The following is a 24,393-nucleotide window of genomic DNA, read 5'->3' on the forward strand; positions in this document are numbered from 1 at the left end:
CAGGCTACCTCTATGCAAAGACCCTCACTGATTGACTTTGTAGCCGCAAGGCAACTCTGGCTTGCCAGTTGCAACATGCACACTTGCTTTAAACAGACAAGGGTTCTTTCTCCCACCCTGGACATCATTCCACAGAGGGTGCCTCCAGGCAACAGAGGCCAGGCTACCAATATGCAGAGACCCTCACTGACTGACTCTACCTAGTTATGCACACATTCCTACACACATCTATGATTTCTCTCTTTCTTTCGTTGCAGGAAGGCCCCTTTTTCCTCCCCTTTGGCCCCCTGACTTAAAATGCCCCCCAACATCTTGGAGGACAACCACGGCAAAGGACGGCAAGGTGAGAAGTGTGCAGAAGGGGGTTCACAATCACAACGGCCCTGCCAGGGAGGAAGGGACGGAGAGAGGAGAGGCCAGTGTTGACCCCAAGGGTTGGCTGGAGGAAAAGGCCAAGCCGCCCAAGGCCTTCCTGGAGTCCAGGCGGGGGCCCCGGGGGGGCAGGGGGGGCTGGCCGGCAGGAAGTGGGCCTGGCTGTCTGGCTGGACGCAGGAGGACTGACCAGGCGGCTCCAGTGTGTCCCAGGCATGGTCTCCTGGCGCACGGCCACCCCATTGTAGTGGCGCCAGGGCTGGACCAAGGCACAGCCTGCCCCACCCAAGGCCCGCACACAGAGCGGCCTACATGGCACCGGTCAGCCAGGGCCACAAAGAGGGAGACCCAAAGGACCCCCAGCCCCTGGCAAAACCCCAGAGGGTTCTAGGATTGAAAGGGGCCCCAAAGAAGGCCATCTAGTCCAACCCCCTTTTGCCATGATAGATAGATAGACAGAAAGATGGATAGATAGATGGATAGATAGATGGATAGATAGAGAAATGGATGGATGGATAGAGAGATGGATGGATGGACGGACAGACGGACGGACGGACAGACAGACAATAGATGGATGGATGGATGGATGGATGGATGGAGGGACAGACAGACGATAGATGGATGGATGTACAGACAGACAGACGATAGATGGATGGATGGACAGACAGACAGATGGTAGATGGATGGATGGATGGATGGATGGATGGACAGACAGACGATGGATGGATGGACGGATGGACGGACAGACGATAGATGGATGGACGGATGGACGGACAGACAGACAGACAATAGATGGATGGACGGACGGACGGACAGACAGACGATAGATAGATGGATGGATGGATGGGTGGATGGGTGGATGGACGGACGGACAGACGATAGATGGATGGACGGACGGACGGACAGACAGACAGATAGACAGATGTATAGATAGATGTATAGATGTATGTATGTATGTATGTATGTATGTATGTATAGATGGATGGATGGATGGATAGATAGATTCATAGATAGATTCATAGATAGATAGATAGATAGAGAGATAGGTGGATAGATGGATAGATTCATAGATAGATGTATTTATGCATACATGCATAGATGCATAGATTTATAGATGTATTGATTGATAGATAGATAGATAGATAGATAGATGGATTGATTCATAGATTCATAGATAGATAGATGTATAGATAGATAGATAGACAGTATCTAGTCCAGCCCCCTTATCCTAAAATAAATAGATAGATAGATAGATTTCTAGATAGATAGATAGATAGATAGATAGATAGATGGATGGCTACATTACTTTCCTCCCTCTGGGCACCTGACTCCTCTGGATGCATCCTAGGATGGCTTTGGCCTTTCTCTGCTGCTGCCTCACCCTCTTGGCTCATGGTCAGTTGTCACTACGGTCAATCCACGACTAACGGTCTTTCCCTCCCTCCCCCCCCCCCCTCTCTCTCTCTCTCCCACAGAGACCACTGTGTCCTGCCGGTCACTGGGCGAGGGCTCCTGGTGCAAACTGGCTTACTGGGAGCAGGGCTTGCGCGTGGGCCGCCTCTTCCCGGTCTGGGAGGACCAAGTGGGCATCTACTCGGACCCCACGCCCGGCCTGGGCGGCCTCTGCTTGCCTCGCCTGCCTTCCCGGAGCCGCAGCCGGGCCGTGCGCCGGACGAGGGCCACCCTGGGCCGGGGCCTGCTCTTGAGCCGCCAGGCCGGAGGGGTCTGGGCCCACAACCGCGGGCAGCGGCCCCTCTTCCTCCACTCGCCCACCCTGGGCCCCCACGTCCACAAGGTGCCCGCCGGACACGCCATCAAGGCCTTCGATTACGAGGAGGAGGAGGATGATGAGGATGATGGGGGCAAGAGGGCCGGGAAGGGGCCCGCTGAGGGGCCCGGCCCTTGCGACCTCCACGCCCTGCGCATCAGCTTCGCCAAGGGGTGGGGGCCTCGCTACTCACGCCGCTTCATCACCTCTTGCCCTTGTTGGGTGGAGGTCCTCCTCAACGCTCCCAGATGAAGGAGATGGAGAAGAAGAAGAACAACAATGCGATTCCTACCATCTCTAGGAGTCTATCTATCTACTCTATCTATCTATCTATTAGGGCAGAATGAGGTTGGACTAGATGACCTTCTTTGGGGGGCCTTCCAACCCTATCTATCTCTATCTACCTATTATGGCAGAATGAGGTTGGACTAGATGACCTTCTTTGGGGGACTTTCCAACTCTAGGAGTCTATCATCTCTATCTATTATGGCAGAATGAGATTGGACTAGATGACCTTCTTTGGAGGCCCTTCCAACTCTAAAAGTCTATCTATCTATCTATCTATCTATCTATCTATCATCTCTATCTATTATGGCAGAATGAGGTTGGACTAGATGACCTTCTTTGGGGCCCCTTCCAACTCTAAGATTCTATCTATCTATCTATCTATCTATCTATCTATCTATTATGGCAGAATGAGGATGGACTAGATGGTCTTCTTTGGGGCTCCTTCCAACCCTATCTCTACCTATTATGGCAGAATGAGGTTGGACTAGATGACCTTCTTTGGGGCTCCTTCCAACCCTATCTATCTCTATCTACCTATAATGGCAGCTTCGCCAAGGGGTGGGGGCCTCGCTACTCACACCGCTTCATCACCTCTTGCCCTTGTTGGGTGGAGGTCCTCCTCAACACTCCCAGGTGAAGGAGATGGAGATGAAGAAGAAGAAGAACAACAACAATGGGATTCCTACCATCTCTAGGAGTCTATCTACTCTATCTATCTAACTATCTATCATGACAGGATGAGGTTGGACTAGATGGTCTTCTTTGGGGCCCCTTCCAACCCTATCTATCTCTATCTACCTATAATGGCAGAATGGGGTTGGACTAGATGACCTTCTTTGGGGCTCCTTCTAACTCTAGGAGTCTATCTATCATCTCTATCTATTAGGGCAGAATGAGGTTGGACTAGATGACCTTCTTTGGGGTCCCTTCCAACCCTATCTATATCTACCTATAATGGCAGCTTCACCAAGGGGTGGGGGCCTCGCTACTCACGGCGCTTCATCACCTCTTGCCCTTGTTTTGTGGAGGTCCTCCTCAACGCTCCCAGATGAAGGAGATGATGAAGAAGAAGAACAACAACAACAATGGGATTCTTATCTATCTATCTACTATGGCAGGATGAGGACGGACTAGATGGTCTTCTTTGAGGCCCCTTCCAACTCTAGGAGTCTATCTATCATCTCTATCTATAATGGCAGAATGAGGATGGACTAGATGACCTTTTTTGGGGCTCCTTCCAACTCTAGGATTCTATCTATCTATCTATTATGACAGAATGAGGTTGGACTAGATGGTCTTCTTTGGGGCCCCTTCCAACCCTATCTATCTCTATCTACCTACAATGGCAGAATGGGGTTGGACTAGATGGTCTTCTTTGAGGCCCCTTCCAACTCTAGGAGTCTATCTATCTATCTATCTATCTATCTATCTATCTATCTATCTATTATGACAGAATGAGGTTGGACTAGATGACCTTCTTTGGGGCCCCTTCCAACTCTAGGAGTCTGTCTATCTATCTATCTATCTATCTATCTATCTATCTATTATGGCAGAATGAGGTTGGACTAGATGACCTGCTTTGGGGCCCCTTCCAACCCTATCTATCTCTATCTACCTATAATGGCAGGATGAGGTTGGACTAGATGACCTTCTTTGGGTCTCTTCCAACTCTAGGAGTCCATCCATCCATCCATCCATCCAGGGTTCTATCTATTAAGTGGGGGTGAACTGGATGGCCTTCTTTGTGTCCCCTTCATTCACACACATAGACACAAACATACATGTATGTGTTGTGCATATGTGTGTTTTCCTCCCTGCCACACTCTCACCTTTTCTTTGAAACTGTGGGTCTCAAAGAAGTGGAGAAAGGAAAGGAAAGAAGGGAGGGAGGGAGAAAAGGCAGGAAGGAAAAAAGAAAGGAAAAGGAAAGGAGGAAGGAGGAAAAAGGAGGAAGGAGGAAGGAAGGAAACTATAAAGGAGGGAAGGGAGGGAAGGAGGAAGCAAAGAATGAAAGAAGGAAATAAAGAAGGAAGAAAAGGAGGGAGGATGAAAGTAACGGAAAGAAGGGAAGGAGGGAGAAAAGGCAGGAAGGAAAAAAGAAAGGAAAGGAGAAAGGAAAAAGTGAAAAGGAAAGGAAGAAGGAAGGAAAGAAGGAGGAAAAGGGGGAAAGGAGGAAGGAAGGAAACTAGAAAGGAGGGAAGGGAAGGAGGAAAGAAGCAAAGAATGAAAGAAGGAAGGGAGAGAGGGAGGAAGGAAAGAAGGAAAAAAGGAAAAAAGGAGAAAAGGAAAAGATGGAAGGAAGAAGAGGGGAAAGGAGGAAGGAAGGAATCTAGAAAGGAGGGAAGGGAGGGAGGAAGGAAGCAAAGAAGGAAAGAAAGGAGGGAGGGAGGAAGGAAGGGAAGATCAAAGGGAGAGAGGAAGAAAAGAAAGGAGGAGGAAAGGAGGAAGGAAGAAAATAAAGGAAGGAAGGAAACGGATGCCAGAAATCCAGGGAAATTGCTATTATACCCAATACTTTGGGAGAGTTTGGGACTACAAATCCCAGTGTCGCGTCTATGATCCAGAGCGGCTTGTGGTGCCCTTTGTTGGAGAAATACGCGCTCTTGGTTATTTATACTCAAGATTAAATTGCTTTTTGAAAAAGTGTCAACATTTGTCGTGGTCCTTTTATTAGAATAATAATGTATGATGATGTATCTGAATGTCTTCGACGCAGCTCAGGTCTCTTTCTTGGCATGATGGGAACAACCACAACTCCCATCATCCCCTTTGGCAGTTTTGCCCCTTGGTGTCCATTCTGAAAGTACAATTCAAGGTGCCTTAGAATGCCTCTGAGCATGTGCAGAGAAGCAGAAGGAAGGCCTCTGAATAGCTCTCTCTCCTTGCAGTTCGCCTTCTTGGCAGCAGGGGGAGCCCTTGCATTGTTTACATTGAGAAACCTCCCTAATCTTAAAGGAAAGTGTTACTATAATGAATTGTCGAAGGCTTTCATGGCTGGAATCACTAGGTTCTTGTAGGTTTTTTCGGGCTATAGGTCCATGTTCTAGAGGCATTCTCTCCTGACGTTTCTCCTGCATCTATGGCAAGCATCCTCAGAGGTAGTGAGGTCTGTTGGAAGTAGGACAATGGGTTTATATATCTCTGGAATGGCCGGGGTGGGGCAAAGAGCTCTTCTCTGCTGGAGCTAGGTGTGAATGTTTCAGCTGACCACCTTCATTAGCATTTGAAGGCTTGTCTGAGCCTGGGAAAATGTTCTGTTGAGAGGTGTTCAACAGAAAGGAGGAGACCATGAAAATGAACAGAATCTGGCCACCAGTATTAAAAAACTCTAAAATTACAACAGCAAAACAGCAGAGAGGAAACAACCAGGCACATCTTAACACCACTCAACACAACATTTTCCCAGGCTCAGACAAGCCTTCAAATGCTAATGAAGGTGGTCAGCTGAAACATTCACAGCTAGCCCCAGCAGACAAGAGTCCTTTGTCCCACCCTGGTCATTCCACAGATATATAAATAAACCCATTTTTCCTAGTTCCAACAGACCTCACTACCTCTGAGGATGCTTGCCATAGATGCAGGCGAAACGTCAGGAGAGAATGCCTCTAGAACATGGCCATATAGCCTGAAAAAACCTACAAGAACCTTGTTACTATAATGGCTAAAATAGCACAATTCTATATCTCAATGAGATGGAGTGAAGCTTCAAATTTGCATGGCTGATTTCTCTGGTTGGAGTAGTCTGCAGTGATTTCATGTTCCTTGATGCGTGTTTGGGCAATGCTATGTTTGGGATACAATGGTAGACTCCTGCAGAGGTGAGAGGATCCCTCTTGTCCTTTGCTGAACGAAGCATTGGTTGGATTTTCTTGGTGGGTCTGGAGATAGTTTGTATGTTGTGTTTCCTCATCAGCTTCCCTCTGCGGTCAGTGGTTCCCTTAATGTATGGCAGGAACACTTTCCCTCTGGGTGGATCTTGGTCTTGACTCTCGTGGCTTCTTCTCGGTGGTCTGGCAGCTCTTCTGATGTCTGAGGTGGAGTCTCCATTGGCCTGGAGAGCCCAGTTGAGGTGGTTCAGTCCATCTTGGAGGAGGTGGGCTTCGCAGATTCTTTTTGCACGGTCTGCCAAGGCTTTAATGGGGCTTCTTTTGTGACTTGGGTGATGCTTGGAGTTTTTATGTAGATATCTATCCGCGTGTGTGGGTTTTCTGTACATAGGGACCACCAAACGCAGCGCCCAGACATGCATCAAAAAACATGAAAGGCACTGCAGACTACTCCAGCCAGAGAAGTCAGCCATAGCAGAGCACCTGAGGAACCAACCTGGACACAGCATTTTATTTGAGAACACAGAAATGCTGGACCACTCCAACAACCACCATGTCAGACTACACAGAGAAGCCACTGAAATACACAAGAAGCATGTGGACAATTTCAACAGAAAGGAAGAGACCAGGAAAATGAACAAAATCTGGCTACTCAAAAATTACAACAGCAAAACAACAGAGGGGAAACAAACAGGCACATAAAATCACTCTTAACAAAAGATTCCCCCCAGGCACTTCCAAGCCATTGAATGCTAATCAAGGTGATCAGCTGAAACATTCACATCTAGCTCCAGCAGACAAAAGTCCTTTGTCCCACCCTGGTCATTCCACAGATATATAAACCCATTTTTCCTATGTATTGTTGAAGGCTTTCATGGCCGGAATCACTCAGTTCTTGTGGGTTTTTTCGGGCTATATGGCCATGTTCTAGAGGCATTTCTCCTGACGTCAGGAGAAATGCCTCTAGAACATGGCCATATAGCCCGAAAAAACCCACAAGAACTGAGAGACCATTTTTCCTACTTCCAACAGACCTCACTACCTCTGAGGATGCTTGCCATAGATGCAGGCGAAACGTCAGGAGAAAAATTGCCTCCAGAACATGGCCATAGAGCCCGGAAAAACCTACAACAACCCAATAGGCGTGTTATTATTAATTCTCCAAATTTGAGTAGATGTGACGCGTTATATTGTATTTTAATGTTATTTTATTTTTTATCAATATAATTAACACAAAAAAAACGTTCACATAATATAATAATGTAGTATTAATATAATATTAATATAATATAATAATATAATATAAATATAATATAATAATATAATATATAATATAATATAATAATATAATATAAAATATAATATAATATTAATATAATAATAATATAATACAATATAAATATAATATTATAATATAATATTTATATTAATATAATATAATATAATATAATATAATATAACTAATAGGTGTGTTATTATTAATTCACCACAACAGAAAGAATTGGATCGTATCTCTTTACTAAACAACATTGGAATACGACACAACGTATGGAATGCAGGCAATGAGGAGATGCCATGCAACTCTGGTGCAGTGAATGAAGTCGCCTACGTAAAAGGTGAACTTCAACACGTATGTGATGTCTTTGCGTGTGCTGCTGCAAGACGTGAGGTTTCTGTGCAGAGGCGGAGGGCGGTTTGCAGGGCTTCGCGTGGCCCCCCGGGCCCCTCTCAAGTGGTTCGCACAGGAAGCCGTCCTCCTTCGCCTTCCTCTTCCGCTGCAATCAGTGCAGGCCACAAGCCCACCTCGAAGGGGTGCCGTGCCTCACTCCATCGCAGCGACAACAACCCTTGCACAACCACAACCCCCTTCACTTCACTGCATGGAACCAAAATAAAGTGGGCTCGTTATGCATCATGAGTGCACTCCAAGTCATACATAATATATACAAGGGGGTCGGACTAGATGGCCTTTTGGGGTCCCAATTCTAGCATAACATCAGTTTGGGAGCCTTGTGGAGCCTCTCTCTTCTCTTCTAGCATCTGCCGGGAAGGATTGAATTGTGCCTTCCTCTATGGCAGAAGGGGGTTGGACTAGATGCCCTCTGGGGATCCCTCCCAACTCTAGAATATTATAGATATATTACAGAATATAGTTTGTGTGTCTATCTATCATACCCATGTCTGGATGGCCATCTGTTGGGAGGGATTGAATGGTGCCTTCCTTTAGGGAAGAAGGGGGTTGGACTAAATGCCCTCTGGGGGTCCCTTCCAACAGATGTATTAGAGAATATAGTGTGTGTCTATCTAGGTATGGCCATATGTCGGGAGGGATCGGATGGTGCCTTCTGTTTTGGCAGAGGTGGGTTGGACTAGATGCCCTCTGGGGGTCCTGTCCAATTCTAGAATATTATAGACATATTAGACTATATAGAGTGTGTCTATCTCTCATAATTATGTCTGGATGGCCAACTGTCGGGAGTGATCGGATGGTGACTTCATTTGCAGCAGAAGTGGGCTGCAAGTGGGGGTCCCGTCCAACTCTGGACTATTATATATTATATAATATAGTTTGTGTGTCTATCTATCATACCCATGTCTGGATGGTCATCTGTCAGGAGGGATCGGATGGTGACTTCATTTGCGGCAGAAGTGGTCTGGACTAGATGCCCTCTGGGAGTCCCTTGGAACTAGTATTTAATAATAGGCATATCACAGAATATAGTGTTTCTATCTCATGATACCTATGTCTGGATGGCCATCTGTTGGGAGGGATCAGATGGTGCCTTCCTTTGAGGCAGAAGTGGCCTGGACTGGATGCCCTCTGGGGGTCCCTTCGACTACTATTTTATAATAGGTATGTCATAGAATATAGTGTTTCTATCTCATGATGTCTATGGCTGGATGGCCATCTGTCGGGAGGGATCGGATGGTGATTTCATTTGTGGCAGAAGGGGGCTGGACTAGATTCCCTCTGGGGGTCCCTTCGAACTAGTATTTTATAATACGTATATCACAGAATATAGTGTTTCTATCTCATAATCAACTCTATAATATTATAGATAATATATTAGAGAATATAGTTTGTGTGTCTATCTATCATACCCATGTCTGGATGGCCATCTGTCGGGAGGGATTGGATGGTGACTTCCTTTGAGGCAGAAGGGGGCTGGACTAGATGCTCTCTGGTGGTCCCTTATAACTAGTATTTTATAATAGGCATATCACAGAATATAGTGTTTCTATCTCATGATATCTATGTCTGGATGGCCATCTGTTGGGAGGGATCGGATGGTGACTTCCTTACGGCAGACTAGTCTGGACTAGATGCCCTCTGGGGGTCCCTTCAAACTAGTATTAATGTAATAGGTATATCACAGAATATAGTGTTTCTATCTCATGATACCTATGTCTGGATGGCCATCTGTTGGGAGTGATCGGATGGTGACTTCCTTACGGCAGAATGGGGCAGGACTAGATGCCCTCTGGGGGTCCCTCCCAACTCTAGAATATTATAGATATATTAGAGAATATAGTTTGTGTGTCTATCTCTCATAATTATGTCTGGATGGCCATCTGCCGGGAGGGATCGGATGGTGCCTTCCTTTGAGGCAAAAGTGGGCTGGACTAGATGCCCTCTGGGGCTCCCTTCAAACTAGTATTTTGTAATAGGTATGTCATAGAATATAGTGTTTCTATCTCATGATACCTATGGCTGGATGGCCATCTGTCGGGAGGGATCGGATGGTGATCTGTGGCAGAATGGGCTGGACTGGATGTCCTCTGGGGGTCCCCTCCCACCTCTCTATGGCAGGCCTGGGAAGCAGGCCTGCCCTTCACCTGCCTCCCAAGGTGTTTCCACCTGGCTCAGGTACAATGGCGGCGGCCTGCCTCGTGGGCACACTCCTGAGCCAGAAAGAGGTGGGGCGAGATGAGAGAGAGAGAGAGAGAGAGATGGGGGTCTGCTCAGGTGAGGCCAGGTGAGGACACTGCCTACCTGCCGCCAAGGGGGGGGGAGGAGGGGCCCGCAGCGGGAACACGGAGAGCCTTTCCCACCTGTTCAGGTGAGCAGGTAGGTGGCTGCCAGACAGGTTGGGCCTGTGTGCGGAGAAGGAGCACCCCACCCAGTCACCTGCGCCAAAGGTCCCTCGGCCTACCTAGGGAGAACCACCTGGGCCTGGCTTCCCAAGCGGGGCGGAAAGGTGGGAACGTCGCACAGGTGACAGCGGCGGAGTGACCTTCGTCTCAGGCTTCATGACATCATCATTATTAGTTAAGCAGCCAGGTAGCCAGGTAGCCAGGTAGCCAGGTAGCCAGGTAGCCAGGTAGCCAGGTAGCCAGGTAGCCAGGTAGCCAGGTAGCCAGGTAGCAAGGGACACCTGCCGAAAGACCGTCTTCTTCTTCTAGGAACCATCATCATTAACGTCCTCTATGCACTATTCGTATTAAGGAGAATAAAATTATTATTATTATTATTACTCTCATTATTATTTGAACATAATATAATATGTAAAAATAAAATTATAATAAAATATTATACATAAATATATGTACATATATTATATTATTATACTGTATTATATTATATATTATTATATATTATTTAATATATATAGTATAGATATATATTATTTTATATATTATTATTTAATATATATAATATAGATATATATTATTTTATATATTATATATTATTATACTATATTATGCTATAAAATATTATACATCAATATAGTATATATATTTATATCATTTTATATTATTATATATATTATATTATATATATTGTATTATTTTATATTATTATACGGTATTAAATTATATATATTATTATTTAATATATATAGTATAGATATATATTATTTTATAATTTATATATTATTATACTATATTATACTATAAAATGTTATACATATAGTATATATATTTATAACATTTTATATTATTATATATATTATATTATATATATATTGAATTCTTTTATATTATACTGTATTATATTATACATATTATTACTTAATATATATAGTATAGATATATATTATTTTATTTATTATATATAATGATACTATATTATACTATAAAATAGTATACATAAACACAGTACATATATTTATATCATTTTATATTATTATATATATTATATTATATATATTATGTAATATATATAATATTGATATATATATATTATATGATATATAATATTTTCTATATATATTATATAATAATATATTATAATAATATAATTTTATAATATAATATAAAATAATATAAATATATACTATATTTATGTATAATATTTTCTACTATAATAGAGTATAATAATATAATATAATAATATAAAATAATATATATATATATATACTATATTTATGTGTAATATTTTCTACTATAATATAGTATCATAATATAATATATATATAATATAAAATGATATAAATATATATACTATATTTATGTATAATATTTTCTACTATAATAGAGTATTTATATATATATATATATATATATATATATATATATAGTATAGATATAAAAAAATTAAGAGGAGCAGACCCTGATTGATACTCCCTTTCCAACCCATTTTTCCTTTCCTTAATATAACAATATAACATAATAATATAATATAGTAATATAATATAATATAACAGAATATAATAATAATATAATAATATAATATAATATAATAATATCATTATAATTTTATATTATATTATATTATATTATATTATAATAATATATAATATAATATAACATAATATAATATTATAATAATATAATTATAATATTATATTATATTAATAATATAATTATTATTTAATGTAATAATATAATATAACATAATAATATAATATTATAATAATATAATTATAATTTTATATTATATTATATTAATAATATAATTATTATTTAATTAATATAATATAATAATATAATATAACATAACATAATATAATATTATAATAATATAATTATAATTTTATATTATATTATAATATATTATTATAATATAATATAATATAATAATATAATAATAATAATTTTATATTATATTATAATATACAATAATATAATAACATAACATAACATAACATAATATAATATAATATAATATAATATAATATAATATAATATAATATAATATAATTAAACGACCCTGAATAACCCCAGGCAGGCAAGAGGGGGCGGTTCCAGGAAGGGCTGCGCCTCCACCAATCAGCATCCAATCAGCAGCGGCGGGGGGCGTGGCTTGGAATGTCCCTCGAGGACAGCGCGGGGAGGGGGGAGTGGGCGGGGCGATGAGGGAGAAGAGGCGGGGCGTGGGCGTGGCCCAGTCCAGGGAGCGGGGCGTGCAGGTGAGCTGGGGGCGTGGCCTGGGCAGGTGAGCTCTTCCTTCCTTCCTTCCTTCTTTCCCTGGAGAAAGACGCAGGGTGAGTCCTTCCTTCTTCTTGGGTTTATTCCTCCTTCTCCAATCCTTTCCCCTTCCCTTCTTCCTCTTCCTCTTCTTCCTCCAACTCCCCTCCTTCTCTCTTCCCTCCTTCTTCCTCTCCTCTTCCTCCTTCCTTTCCTCTTCTTTCTCTCACAGCATTTCCTCTTCCTTTCCTCTTACTCTGTCCCTTCTTTTCCCTTTCTTTCCTCTCCTTCTTCCCTCTTTTCCTCTCCTTCTTTCTTCTTCCTCCTATCCCTTCATTTTTCTTCCTTCCTTCCTTCCTTCCTTCCTTCTTATCCTCTCTTTCTTTTCCTCTCCTTTCTTTTTCCCCATCCCTTCATTTTCCTCTCTTCCTTCCTTCCTTCTTATCCTCTCCTTCTTTTCTCTTACACTCCCTTTTCCCTTCCTTCTTTCTTCTCCTTCTTTACTATCCCTTCTTTTCTTCTCCTTCTTTCTTCCCCATCACTTCATTTTTCTTCCTTCCTTCCTTTCTTCTTATCCTCTCCTTCTTTTCTTTTACCATCCCTTCTTCTCCCCTCCTTTTTTCTTCTTCCTCCATCCCTTCATTTTCCTTCCTTCCTTCCTTCCTTCCTTCCTTCCTTCTTATCCCTTCTTTCTTCTTCTTCTTTACTATCCCTTCTTTTCCTTTCCTTCTTTCTTCTTCCTCCATTCCTTCATTTTCCTTTCTTCCTTCCTTCCTTCCTTCCTTCCTTTCTTCTTATCCCTTCTTTCTTCTTCTTCTTTACTATCCCTTCTTTTCCTTTCCTTCTTTCTTCTTCCTCCATCCCTTCATTTTCCTTTCTTTCTTTCTTTCTTTCTTTCTTTCTTCCTTTCTTTTCTCTTATAATCTCCTTCTTTTCTTTTATTATCCCTTCTTTTCCCCTCCTTCTTTCTTTCTTCTTCTTTACTATCCCTTCTTTTCCTCTCCTTCTTTTCCTTTTCTATCTCTTCATTTCCCTTCCTCCTTCCCTCCTTTCGACTCTTCCTTTCCTCTTACTCTACCTTCTTTTCCTCTCCTTCTTTCCTCTTTTCCTTTACTGTTACTATCCTTTCTTCCTCTCCTTCTTCTCTCTTACTATCTCTTCTTTCTTCCCCCCACATTTTCCTCTCTTTTCTTGTTACTATCCCTTCTTTTCCTTTCTTTTTCCTTTCTTTTTCTCTCCTTTCCCCCTCTTTTCCTCTCCTTACTTTCCTCTTACTTTCCTTTTTTCCCTCTCCTTCTTCCCTCTTTTCCTCTTTCTTCTGGTCCTCTCCTTCTATACTTTTACTATTCCCCTTCTTTTCGTCTCCTTCTTTCCCCTTGGTATCTCTTCATTTCCCCACGCCTTCTTCCTTCCTTTCCACTCTTCCTTTCCTCTTACTCTACCTACTTTTTCTCTCTTTCTTTCTTCTTGTCCTCTCTTTCTTTTCTTTTCTTATCCCTTCTTTCCCACCTTCTTTTCTCTTTTCCTTTCCTGTTACTATCCTTTCTTCTCCTCCTCCTCACTATCTCTTCTTTCTTCCCCTCACATTTTCCTCTCCTTTCTTGTTACTATCCCTTCTTTTCCTCTCCTTCTTTCCTCTTATTTTCCTTTCTTTTTCTCTCCTTCCCCCTTCTTTTCCTCTCCTTACTTTCCTCTTACAATCCCTTCTTTTCCTCTCCTTTCCCTTTCGTATCTCTTCATTTCCCCCTCCTTCTTCCCTCCTTTCCACTCCTCCTTTCCTCTTACTCTTCTTTTCCTCCCTTTCTTTCTTCTTGTCCTCTCCTTCTTTACTGTGACCGTCACCTTTTTCCTTCTTCTTCCCTCTTTCCCTCTTACAATCCTTTCTTTTCCTCTTTTTCTTCCCTCTTACTATCCTGTCTTCCTCTCTTGCTTTCCTCTTTCCGTCCTTTACTCTTATTTCCCCCATTTCCTCTCCTTCTTCCCTCTTTTCCTTTCCTTTCACTATTCTTCTTCCCCTTACTTTCCTCTCTTTTCTTCCTCTTACAATCCCTTCTCCTTCTTTCCTCTTGTCCTTCTTCACTTTTACTATCCTTTCTTCCTTTCCTTTCCTCTTATTATCCCCTCTTCATCTCCTTTTTTCCTCTTCCAATCCCTTCATTTTCACCTCCTTCTTTCCTCTTACTATACCTTCTTTTCTCTCTCTTTCTTCTTATCCTCTCCTTCTTTACTTTTACTCTCCTTTCTTTTCTCTTCTTTACTTTCCTCTTCCCTATCCCTTCTTTTCCTCTCCTTCTTTGATCTCATATTTCCTTCCTTCATCCCTCTTTTCCTCCGTCTTCCCTCTTGTTTTCCTTTCTTTTCCTTTCTTTTCCTCTCTTTCTTTCCTCTCCTTTTCTCTATCCCTTCTTCCCCTCCTTCTTTCCTCTTCCCTAATCCTTTCCTCCTTTCCCTTCTCCCTCCAAACCAGGAATTCAGGAACTTCTTCCCTCCACTTATATACATATATCTTTTGGCTGTGTATTTATGTATATGTGTATGCTGACGATACCATAGTCTATGCTCCTTGTAAGCCAGTAATGCCTGTGTATATGTACATTGATGATATTGTAGTCTATGCTCCTTGTATGTCAATAAGGACTGTGCATGTTGACGATATCGTAGTCTATACTCCTTGTAAACCAGTAATGCCTGTGTATGTATGTGTATATGTACGTAGATGATGTTGTAGTCTATGCTCCTTGTATGTCAATAAGGACTGTGTATGTTGACGATATCATAGTCTATGCTCCTTGTAAACCAGTAATGGCTGTGTATGTATGTGTGTATGTTGATGATATCATAGTCTATGCTCCTTGTAAGCTAGTCATGCCTGTGTATGTATGTGTGTATGTACATTGATGATGTTGTAGTCTATGCTCCTTGTATGTCAATAAGGACTGTGTATGTTGACGATATCGTAGTCTATGCTCCTTGTAAGCCAGTAATGGCTGTGTATGTATGTGTGTATGTACGTTGATGATGTTGTAGTCTATGCTCCTTGTATGTCAATAAGGACTGTGTATGTTGACGATATCGTAGTCTATGCTCCTTGTAAGCCAGTAATGGCTGTGTATGTATGTGTGTATGTACGTTGATGATGTTGTAGTCTATGCTCCTTGTATGTCAATAAGGACTGTGTATGTTGACGATATCGTAGTCTATGCTCCTTGTAAGCCAGTAATGGCTGTGTATGTATGTGTGTATGTACGTTGATGATGTTGTAGTCTATGCTCCTTGTATGTCAATAAGGACTGTGTATGTTGACGATATCGTAGTCTATGCTCCTTGTAAACCAGTAATGCCTGTGTATGTATGTGTGTATGTACGTAGTTGATGTAGTCTATGCTCCTTGTATGTCAATGAGGACTGTGTATGTTGACGATATCGTAGTCTATGCTCCTTGTAAACCAGTAATGCCTGTGTATGTATGTGTGTATGTACGTAGATGATGTTGTAGTCTATGCTCCTTGTATGTCAATAAGGACTGTGTATGTTGATGATATCATAGTCTATGCTCCTTGTATGTCAATGAGGACTGTGTATGTTGACGATATCGTAGCCTATGCTCCTTGTATATTAATAAAGACTATGTATGTATGTACGTAGATGATGTTGTAGTCTATGCTCCTTGTATGTCAATAAGGACTGTGTATGTTGACGATATCGTAGTCTATGCTCCTTGTAAGCCAGTAATGGCTGTGTCTGTATGTGTGTATGTTGATGATATCGTAGTCTATGCCAATAAGGGCTGTGTTTGTATGTATGTGTGTATGCTGACGATATTGTAGTCTATGCCAATAAGAGCTATGTATGTCTGTATGTATGTATGCTGACGATATCGTAGTCTATCCAATAAGGGCTGTGTTTGTATGTATGTGTGTATGTTGATGATATCGTAGGCTACGCTCTTTCGGCTGTGCGTGTATGTGTGTGTACGCTGACGATATCGTAGTCTAGGCTCCTTGTAAACCAGTAATGGCTGTAAATGTTGACGATATAGTAGCCTGTGCTCCTTGTATGCTATTTTTTAAATATATGTATATGATGTATATGATGATGATATCGTAGTCTATGCTCCTAGGAAGCAAGTAAAGGCTGTGCATGTATTTGTGTATGTAGATGATATCGCCTCCTTCTTCCAGGCAGGAAAAGCACATTCATTCAAAGCAAGTAGTTGGGATGGATTCAGGTCAGGAAGAGATACCGGATCAGGAAAAACCCCTTTTTCGCCCCTCGAGGGGGAATCCCAGAACCGGTTGCCCCGCCACTCGGCTCTTTTGCGGCTTCGTTCCCAAACATAACAACCTTTGCGATGCCACAAAATCATGGGAATCGTGATGTATGGCAAGGCCTTTCTTCCGCTTTGATGGTACCGAAACTTGGGAGTTGTAGTGTATTGCAAAGCCTGCAACCATCTCCAAGTGCCATCACTCCAATGCTATGGAACCCTGGGAGTTGTAGTTTTGCAAAGCCTAACAACAACATCAGCAACAACAATAATGAATATTTGGGGTCAAATAAGGAGAAATCATTGAAGGGATTCAATGAGAATGAAAATCGTGTTAGATAATGTAATAACAGTCATAACAATAATAATTTAATACTACTTTATAATAATATTATTATTCATTATGTTATATTATTATTATTATTATTATTCATTGTGATTGGGAGTAGATGGGTCTCCTAATAATAATAATAATAATATGAAGTAATATTTAAATTATTATTACTATTATTACTATTATTATTATTATTATTATTATTATTATTATTAGGAGACCCATCTATTCCCAATCACAATGAATAATAATAAGAATAATTTAAATTTATTATTATTATTATTATTATTATTATAACAACAATAATTTTAACAGCAACAACAATAATAGTAATAATAGTAATATTTTATTATTATTAGGAGACTCATCTACTCCCAATCACAATGAATAATAATAAGAATAATTTAAAATTATTATTATTATTATAACAACAACAACAATAATAGTAACAACAACAACAACAATAGTAATAATAGTAAAATTTTATTATTATTAGGAGACTCATCTACTCCCAATCACAATGAATAATAATAATAATAATAATTTAAAATTATTATTATTATAACAACAACAACAATAGTAATAATAACAACAATAATAGTAATAATAGTAATATTTTATTATTATTAGGAGACTCATCTACTCCCAATCACAATGAATAATAATAAGAATAATTTAAAATTATTATTATTATAACAACAACAATACTAACAACAACAACAACAACAATAATAGTAATAATAGTAAAATTTTATTATTATTAGGAGACTCATCTACTCCCAATCACAATGAATAATAATAATAATAATTTAAAATTATTATTATTATAACAACAACAATAGTAACAACAACAACAACAATAGTAATAATAGTAAAATTTTATTATTATTAGGAGACTCATCTACTCCCAATCACAATGAATAATAATAAGAATAATTTAAAATTATTATTATTATTATAACAACAACAACAATAATAGTAACAACAACAACAACAATAGTAATAATAGTAAAATTTTATTATTATTAGGAGACTCATCTACTCCCAATCACAATGAATAATAATAATAATAATAATTTAAAATTATTATTATTATAACAACAACAACAATAGTAATAATAACAACAATAATAGTAATAATAGTAATATTTTATTATTATTAGGAGACTCATCTACTCCCAATCACAATGAATAATAATAAGAATAATTTAAAATTATTATTATTATAACAACAACAATACTAACAACAACAACAACAACAATAATAGTAATAATAGTAAAATTTTATTATTATTAGGAGACTCATCTACTCCCAATCACAATGAATAATAATAATAATAATTTAAAATTATTATTATTATAACAACAACAATAGTAACAACAACAACAACAATAGTAATAATAGTAAAATTTTATTATTATTAGGAGACTCATCTACTCCCAATCACAATGAATAATAATAATAATAATAATTTAAAATTATTATTATTATAACAACAACAACAATAGTAATAATAACAACAATAATAGTAATAATAGTAATATTTTATTATTATTAGGAGACTCATCTACTCCCAATCACAATGAATAATAATAATATTTTATTAGTATTGGGGAACTCATCTGGTCCCAATAACAATGAATAATAATAATAGTAATAGTAATAATAATAATAATAATAATATTTTTTATTATTGGGAGACTCAGCTACTCCCAATCACAATGAATAATAATAATAAATATATTATTATTATTATTATTATTATTATTATTATTATTAAGAAACTCATTTACTCCCAATCACAATGAATAATAATAATAATGATAATAATGTATTATTATTAGGAGACTCATCTACTCCCAATCACAATGAATGATAATAATGGTAATAATAATAACATAATAATAATATGAAGTAATATTTAAATTATTATTATTATTATTATTATTATTATTGGGAGACTCATCTACTCCCTATCACAATGAATAACAACAACAACAACAACAACAACATTTTATTATTATTAGGAGACTCATCTACTCCCAGTCACAATGAATAATAATAATAATAATAATAATAATAATAATGTTTTATTACTATCGGGGGACTCATCTGGTCCCAATAACAATGAGTAATAATAATAGTAGTAATAATAATAATAATAATAATAATAATAATAATTCATTGCTATTGGGAGACTCATCTACTCCCAATCACAATGAATAATAATAGTAATAATAATAAATATTATTATGAGACTCATTTACTCCCAATCATAATGAATAATAATAATAATAATCCCAATCACAATGAATAACAACAACAACAGTAATAATAATAGTAATATTTTATTACTATTAGGAGACTCATCTACTCTCAATCACAATGAATAATAATAATAATGTTTTATTATTATTAGGAGACTCATCTACTCCCAATCACAATGAATAATAATAATAATAATTATTATTATTAGGAGGCTCATCTACTCCCAATCACAATGAATAATAATAATAATAATAATAATAATAAATATTATTATTAGGAGACTCATCTCCTCCCAATCACAATGAATAATAATAAATGTATTATTATTAGGAGACTCATTTACTCCCAATCACAATGAATAATAATAATAATAATAATAATAATAATAATAATAAATGTATTATTATTGGGAGACTCATCTCCCCCCCAGTCACAAAGAATAATAATAATAATAAATATTATTATTATTAGGAGACTCATTTACTCCCAATCACAATGAATAATAATAATAATAATAATAACAATAAATTTTAATTTTAGGAGACTCATTTACTCCCAATCACAATGAATAATAATAATAATAATAATAATAATAATGTATTATTAGGAGACTCATCTCCCCCCAATCACAATGAATAATGATAATAAATAGTAATAATAATAATATTTTTTATTATTGGGAGACTCATCTCCCCTCAATCACAATGAATAATGATAATAAATAGTAATAATAATAATAATAATAATAATAATATTTTATTATTATTGAGAGGCTCTTCTACTTCCAATCACAATTAATAATAATAATTATTATTATTATTATTATTATTATTATTATTTTGTTACTGGGAGACTCATCTACTCCCAGTCACAATGAATAATAATAGTAATAATAATAATAATAATAATAATAATAATAATATAATAGTATTAGGACACTCATCTACTCCCAATCATTAATAATAATAATAATAATAATAATAATAATAAAAGTAAATATTATTATTAGGAGACTGATTTACTTCAAATCACAATGAATAATAATAATAATAATAATAATAATAATGTATTATTAGGAAACTCATCTCCCCCCAATCACAATGAATAATAATAATATTTTTATTATTATTAGGAGACTCATTTACTCTCAATCACAATGAATAATAATAATAATAATAATAATAATAATAATAATAATAATAGAATTGAACCAGTCTTGGCACACAGAGCTCCCATGACCAACAGAAAATAAGGGGTTTGGTGGAAGGGTTTGGTGTGCATTGACCTTGAGTTTGGGAGTTGTAGTTTACCTCCATCCAGAGAGCACCCTGGACTCAAACCATGATGGATCTGGACCAAATTTGGCATGAATATGCAACATGCCCAAATGTGGACACTGGTGGAGTTTGGGGAAAATAATAATTGCAGCGGGCAGCTCAAAAGTGGTGCCAAACCGCATCAATTACCCAGTGCGGATGCCCTTTCAGGGAGGGATTCCAAAGCTTGGGAAAGGCATGTGTGTTTTGCATGTGAGTTTTGCGGTCTCCTCCTTCCTCCCCTTCCTTCTGGCAAATGTTCTTTTTGGACTCTGTCCTGCCAGGCACGCCCTGCACCGCCTCGCTCGCTTAGGGTTGCGCCTTCGGTTTGGCCTGGGAGTTGTAGTTCCTTGCAAGGCCGCCTTTCGCCTTCTCTGCACAGAACGGGTGCAGCTTGGCAATGCTACGGAAACATGGGAGTTGCAGTTTGTTGCAAGGTCTTTTTCCTTCTCTGCAATTTGGCAGTGATTTAATGCTACAGAAAACATGGGAGTTGTAGTTTTGCAAGGTCTTTGGCCTTTTCTGCACAGAATGGATGCAGTTTGGACCCATTGTAATTGCTATTGACCCGTGGGAATTGTAGTTTCTTGCAAGGCTTTTCGCCTTCTCTGCCATCGTCTTTGGCCTTTTCTGCACAGCATGGACGCAGTTTGGCCCCATTGTAATGGCTATTGACCCGTGGGAGTTATAGTTTCTTGCAAGACCTTTCGCCTTCTCTGCAATTTGGCACCGCGTTAATGCTACGGAAACATGGGAGTTGTAGTTTTTCAAGGTCTTTGGTCTTCTCTGCAAAGAATGGATGTGTTTGGACCCATTGTAATCACTATTGACCCATGGGAATTGTAGTTTCTTGCAAGGCTTTTCACCTTCTCTGCAATTTGGCACTGCGTTAATTCTATGGAAACATGGGAGTTGTAGTTTTGCAAGGTCTTTTGCCTTCTCTGCACAGAATGGATGTGTTTGGACCCATTGTAATTGCTGTTGACCCATGGGAATTGTAGTTTCTTGCAATGCTTTTCACCTTCTCTGCAATTTGGCACTGCGTTAATTATATGGAAACATGGGAGTTGTAGTTTTGCAAGGTCTTTGGCCTTCTCTGCACAGAATGGATGCAGTTTGGACCCATTGTAATTGCTATTGACCCGTGGGAATTGTAGTTTCTTGCAAGGCTTTTCTGCACAGAATTGTTGCAGTTTGGACCCATTGTAATTGCTATTGACCCGTGGGAGTTGTAGTTTCTTGCAAGGCCTTTCTCCTTCTCTGCAATTTGGCAGCACTTTAATGCTACGGAAAACATGGGAGTTGTAGTTTTGCAAGATCTTTGGCCTTTTCTGCACAGAATGGATGCAGTTTGGCCCCATTGTCATTGCTATTGACCCGTGGGAGTTGTAGTTTCTTGCAAGGCTTTTCACCTTCTCTGCAATTTGGCACTGCGTTAATTCTATGGAAACATGGGAGTTGTAGTTTTGCAAGGTCTTTGGCATTTTCTGCACAGAATGGATGCAGTTTGGGCCCATTGTAATTGCTATTGACCTGTGGGAGTTGTAGTTTCTTGCAAGGCTTTTCTGCACAGAATTGATGCAGTTTGGCCCCATTGTCATTGCTATTGACCCGTGGGAGTTGTAGTTTCTTGCAAGGCCTTTCTCCTTCTCTGCAATTTGGCAGCACTTTAATGCTACGGAAAACATGGGAGTTGTAGTTTTGCAAGATCTTTGGCCTTTTCTGCACAGAATGGATGCAGTTTGGCCCCATTGTCATTGCTATTGACCCGTGGGAGTTGTAGTTTCTTGCAAGGCTTTTCACCTTCTTTGCAATTTGGCACCACGTTAATTCTTCAGAAACATGGGAGTTGTAGTTTTGCAAGGTCTTTGGCCTTCTCTGCACAGAATGGATGCGGTTTGGACCCACTGTAATTGCTATTGACCCGTGGGAGTTGTAGTTTCTTGCAAGGCCTTTCGCCTTCTCTGCAATTTGGCAGCGCTTTAATGCTACGGAAACATGGGAGTTGTAGTTTTGCAAGGTCTTTGGCATTTTCTGCACAGAATGGATGCAGTTTGGCCCCATTGTAATTGCTATTGACCCGTGGGAGTTGTAGTTTCTTGCAAGGCTTTTCACCTTCTCTGCAATTTGGCACTGCGTTAATTCTACAGAAACATGAGAGCTGTAGTTTTGCAAGGTCTTTTGCCTTTTCTGCACAGAATGGAAGCATTTTGGACCCATTGTAACTGCTATTGAACCATGGGAATTGTAGTTTCTTGCAAGGCCTTTCACCTTATCTGCACAGAATAATAAGGATATATTATTATTTTGTATTAAACTATTATATTATTATTATTATTATAGTATTTTAATGCTAAATAATATTATTTATAATAATGCGTGTTATTATATTATTATGTAATATATTCATACGATATATAAATAATAAAAAGTATTATTAAACTGTCATTATTATTATTTAAAATATTTAAAATACAAAATATTACTTATGGTAATATATTATTAAATTGATTATATTATAATAATAATTAGATTATTATAATTAGATTATTATTATTATTATTATTATTATACAGTAGTATTTAAAGGTAAAATACCAGGTTTCAACCACAATGGACAGGTCTATTATTTGTCGTTGTTATTGTTGTTTATTGTTGTTATGTGTTACCTGGCCTGGCAGGTGGGCAAGGTGTAACACTCAAAGGACAGGTCCATTATTTATTGTTGTTGTGGTTGTTGTTCTGATGTGTTACTTGGTCTGTCAGGTGGGCCAGGTGTAACACTCAAAGGACAGTTCTGTTAATTGTTGTTGTTGTTGTTGTTGTTGTTGTTGTTGTTGTTATGTGTTACCTGGTCTGGCAGGTGGGCCAGGTGTAACACTCAAAGAACAGGTCCATTATTTATTGTTGTTGTTGTTGTTGTTGTTGTTCTTATGTATTACTTGGTCTGACAGGTGGGCCAGGTGCCAACCTCAATGGGCAGTTCTGTCAATTGTGGTTGCTGTTGTTATGTGTTACCTGATCTGACAGGTGGGCCAGGTGTAACACTCAAAGGACAGGTCCATTATTTATTATTGTTGTTGTTGTTTTTCTCATATGTTCCTTGGTCTGAACGGTGGGCCAGGTGCCAACCTGAATGGACAGTTCTGGTCATTGTGGTTGTTGTTGTTGTTATGTGTTACCTGATCTGGCAGGTGGGCCAGATGTAACACTCAAATGACAAGTCCATTACTTATTATTGTTGTTGTTGTTCTTATGTGTTACTTGGTCTGGCAGGTGGGCCAGGTGCCAACCTCAATGGACAGTTCTGGTCATTGTGGTTGTTGTTATGTGTTACCTGGTCTGGCAGGTGGGCCAGGTGTAACACTCAAAGGACAGGTCCATTATTTGTTGTTGTTGTGGTTGTTGTTCTGATGTGTTACTTGGTCTGACAGGTGGGCCAGGTGTAACACTCAAAGGACAGTTCTGTTAATTGTGGTTGTTGTTGTTGTTATGTGTTACTTGGTCTGGCAGGTGGGCCAGGTGCCAACCTCAATGGACAGTTCTGGTCATTGTGGTTGTTGTTATGTGTTACCTGCTCCAGAAGGTGGGCCAGGTGTAAC

General features: G+C 38.8%; 2 protein-coding genes across 2 annotated transcripts in view; both read left to right on the forward strand.

The window, feature by feature from the left end:
* LOC132764463 (mothers against decapentaplegic homolog 6-like) overlaps positions 1-5,078 on the forward strand; it is an 8,092-nt gene extending 3,014 nt beyond the window's left edge. Inside the window, exons 2-3 of the mRNA XM_067472303.1 lie at positions 258-343; positions 1,848-5,078. Of these exons, the coding sequence (XP_067328404.1) occupies positions 298-343; positions 1,848-2,392 (591 nt within the window). The 5' untranslated portion in view covers positions 258-297 and the 3' untranslated portion in view covers positions 2,393-5,078. The remainder of the gene's footprint in view (positions 1-257; positions 344-1,847) is intronic.
* Positions 5,079-12,632: 7,554 nt separating this feature from the next.
* Positions 12,633-24,393, forward strand: part of ZBTB7B (zinc finger and BTB domain containing 7B) — a 54,378-nt gene continuing 42,617 nt past the window's right edge. Inside the window, exon 1 of the mRNA XM_060757961.2 lies at positions 12,633-12,683. The gene's annotated coding sequence lies outside the window, so the exon portion shown is untranslated. The remainder of the gene's footprint in view (positions 12,684-24,393) is intronic.

This window comes from Anolis sagrei, chromosome 12, assembly GCF_037176765.1.
Source record: "Anolis sagrei isolate rAnoSag1 chromosome 12, rAnoSag1.mat, whole genome shotgun sequence".
Taxonomy (NCBI): Eukaryota; Metazoa; Chordata; class Lepidosauria; order Squamata; family Dactyloidae; genus Anolis; species Anolis sagrei.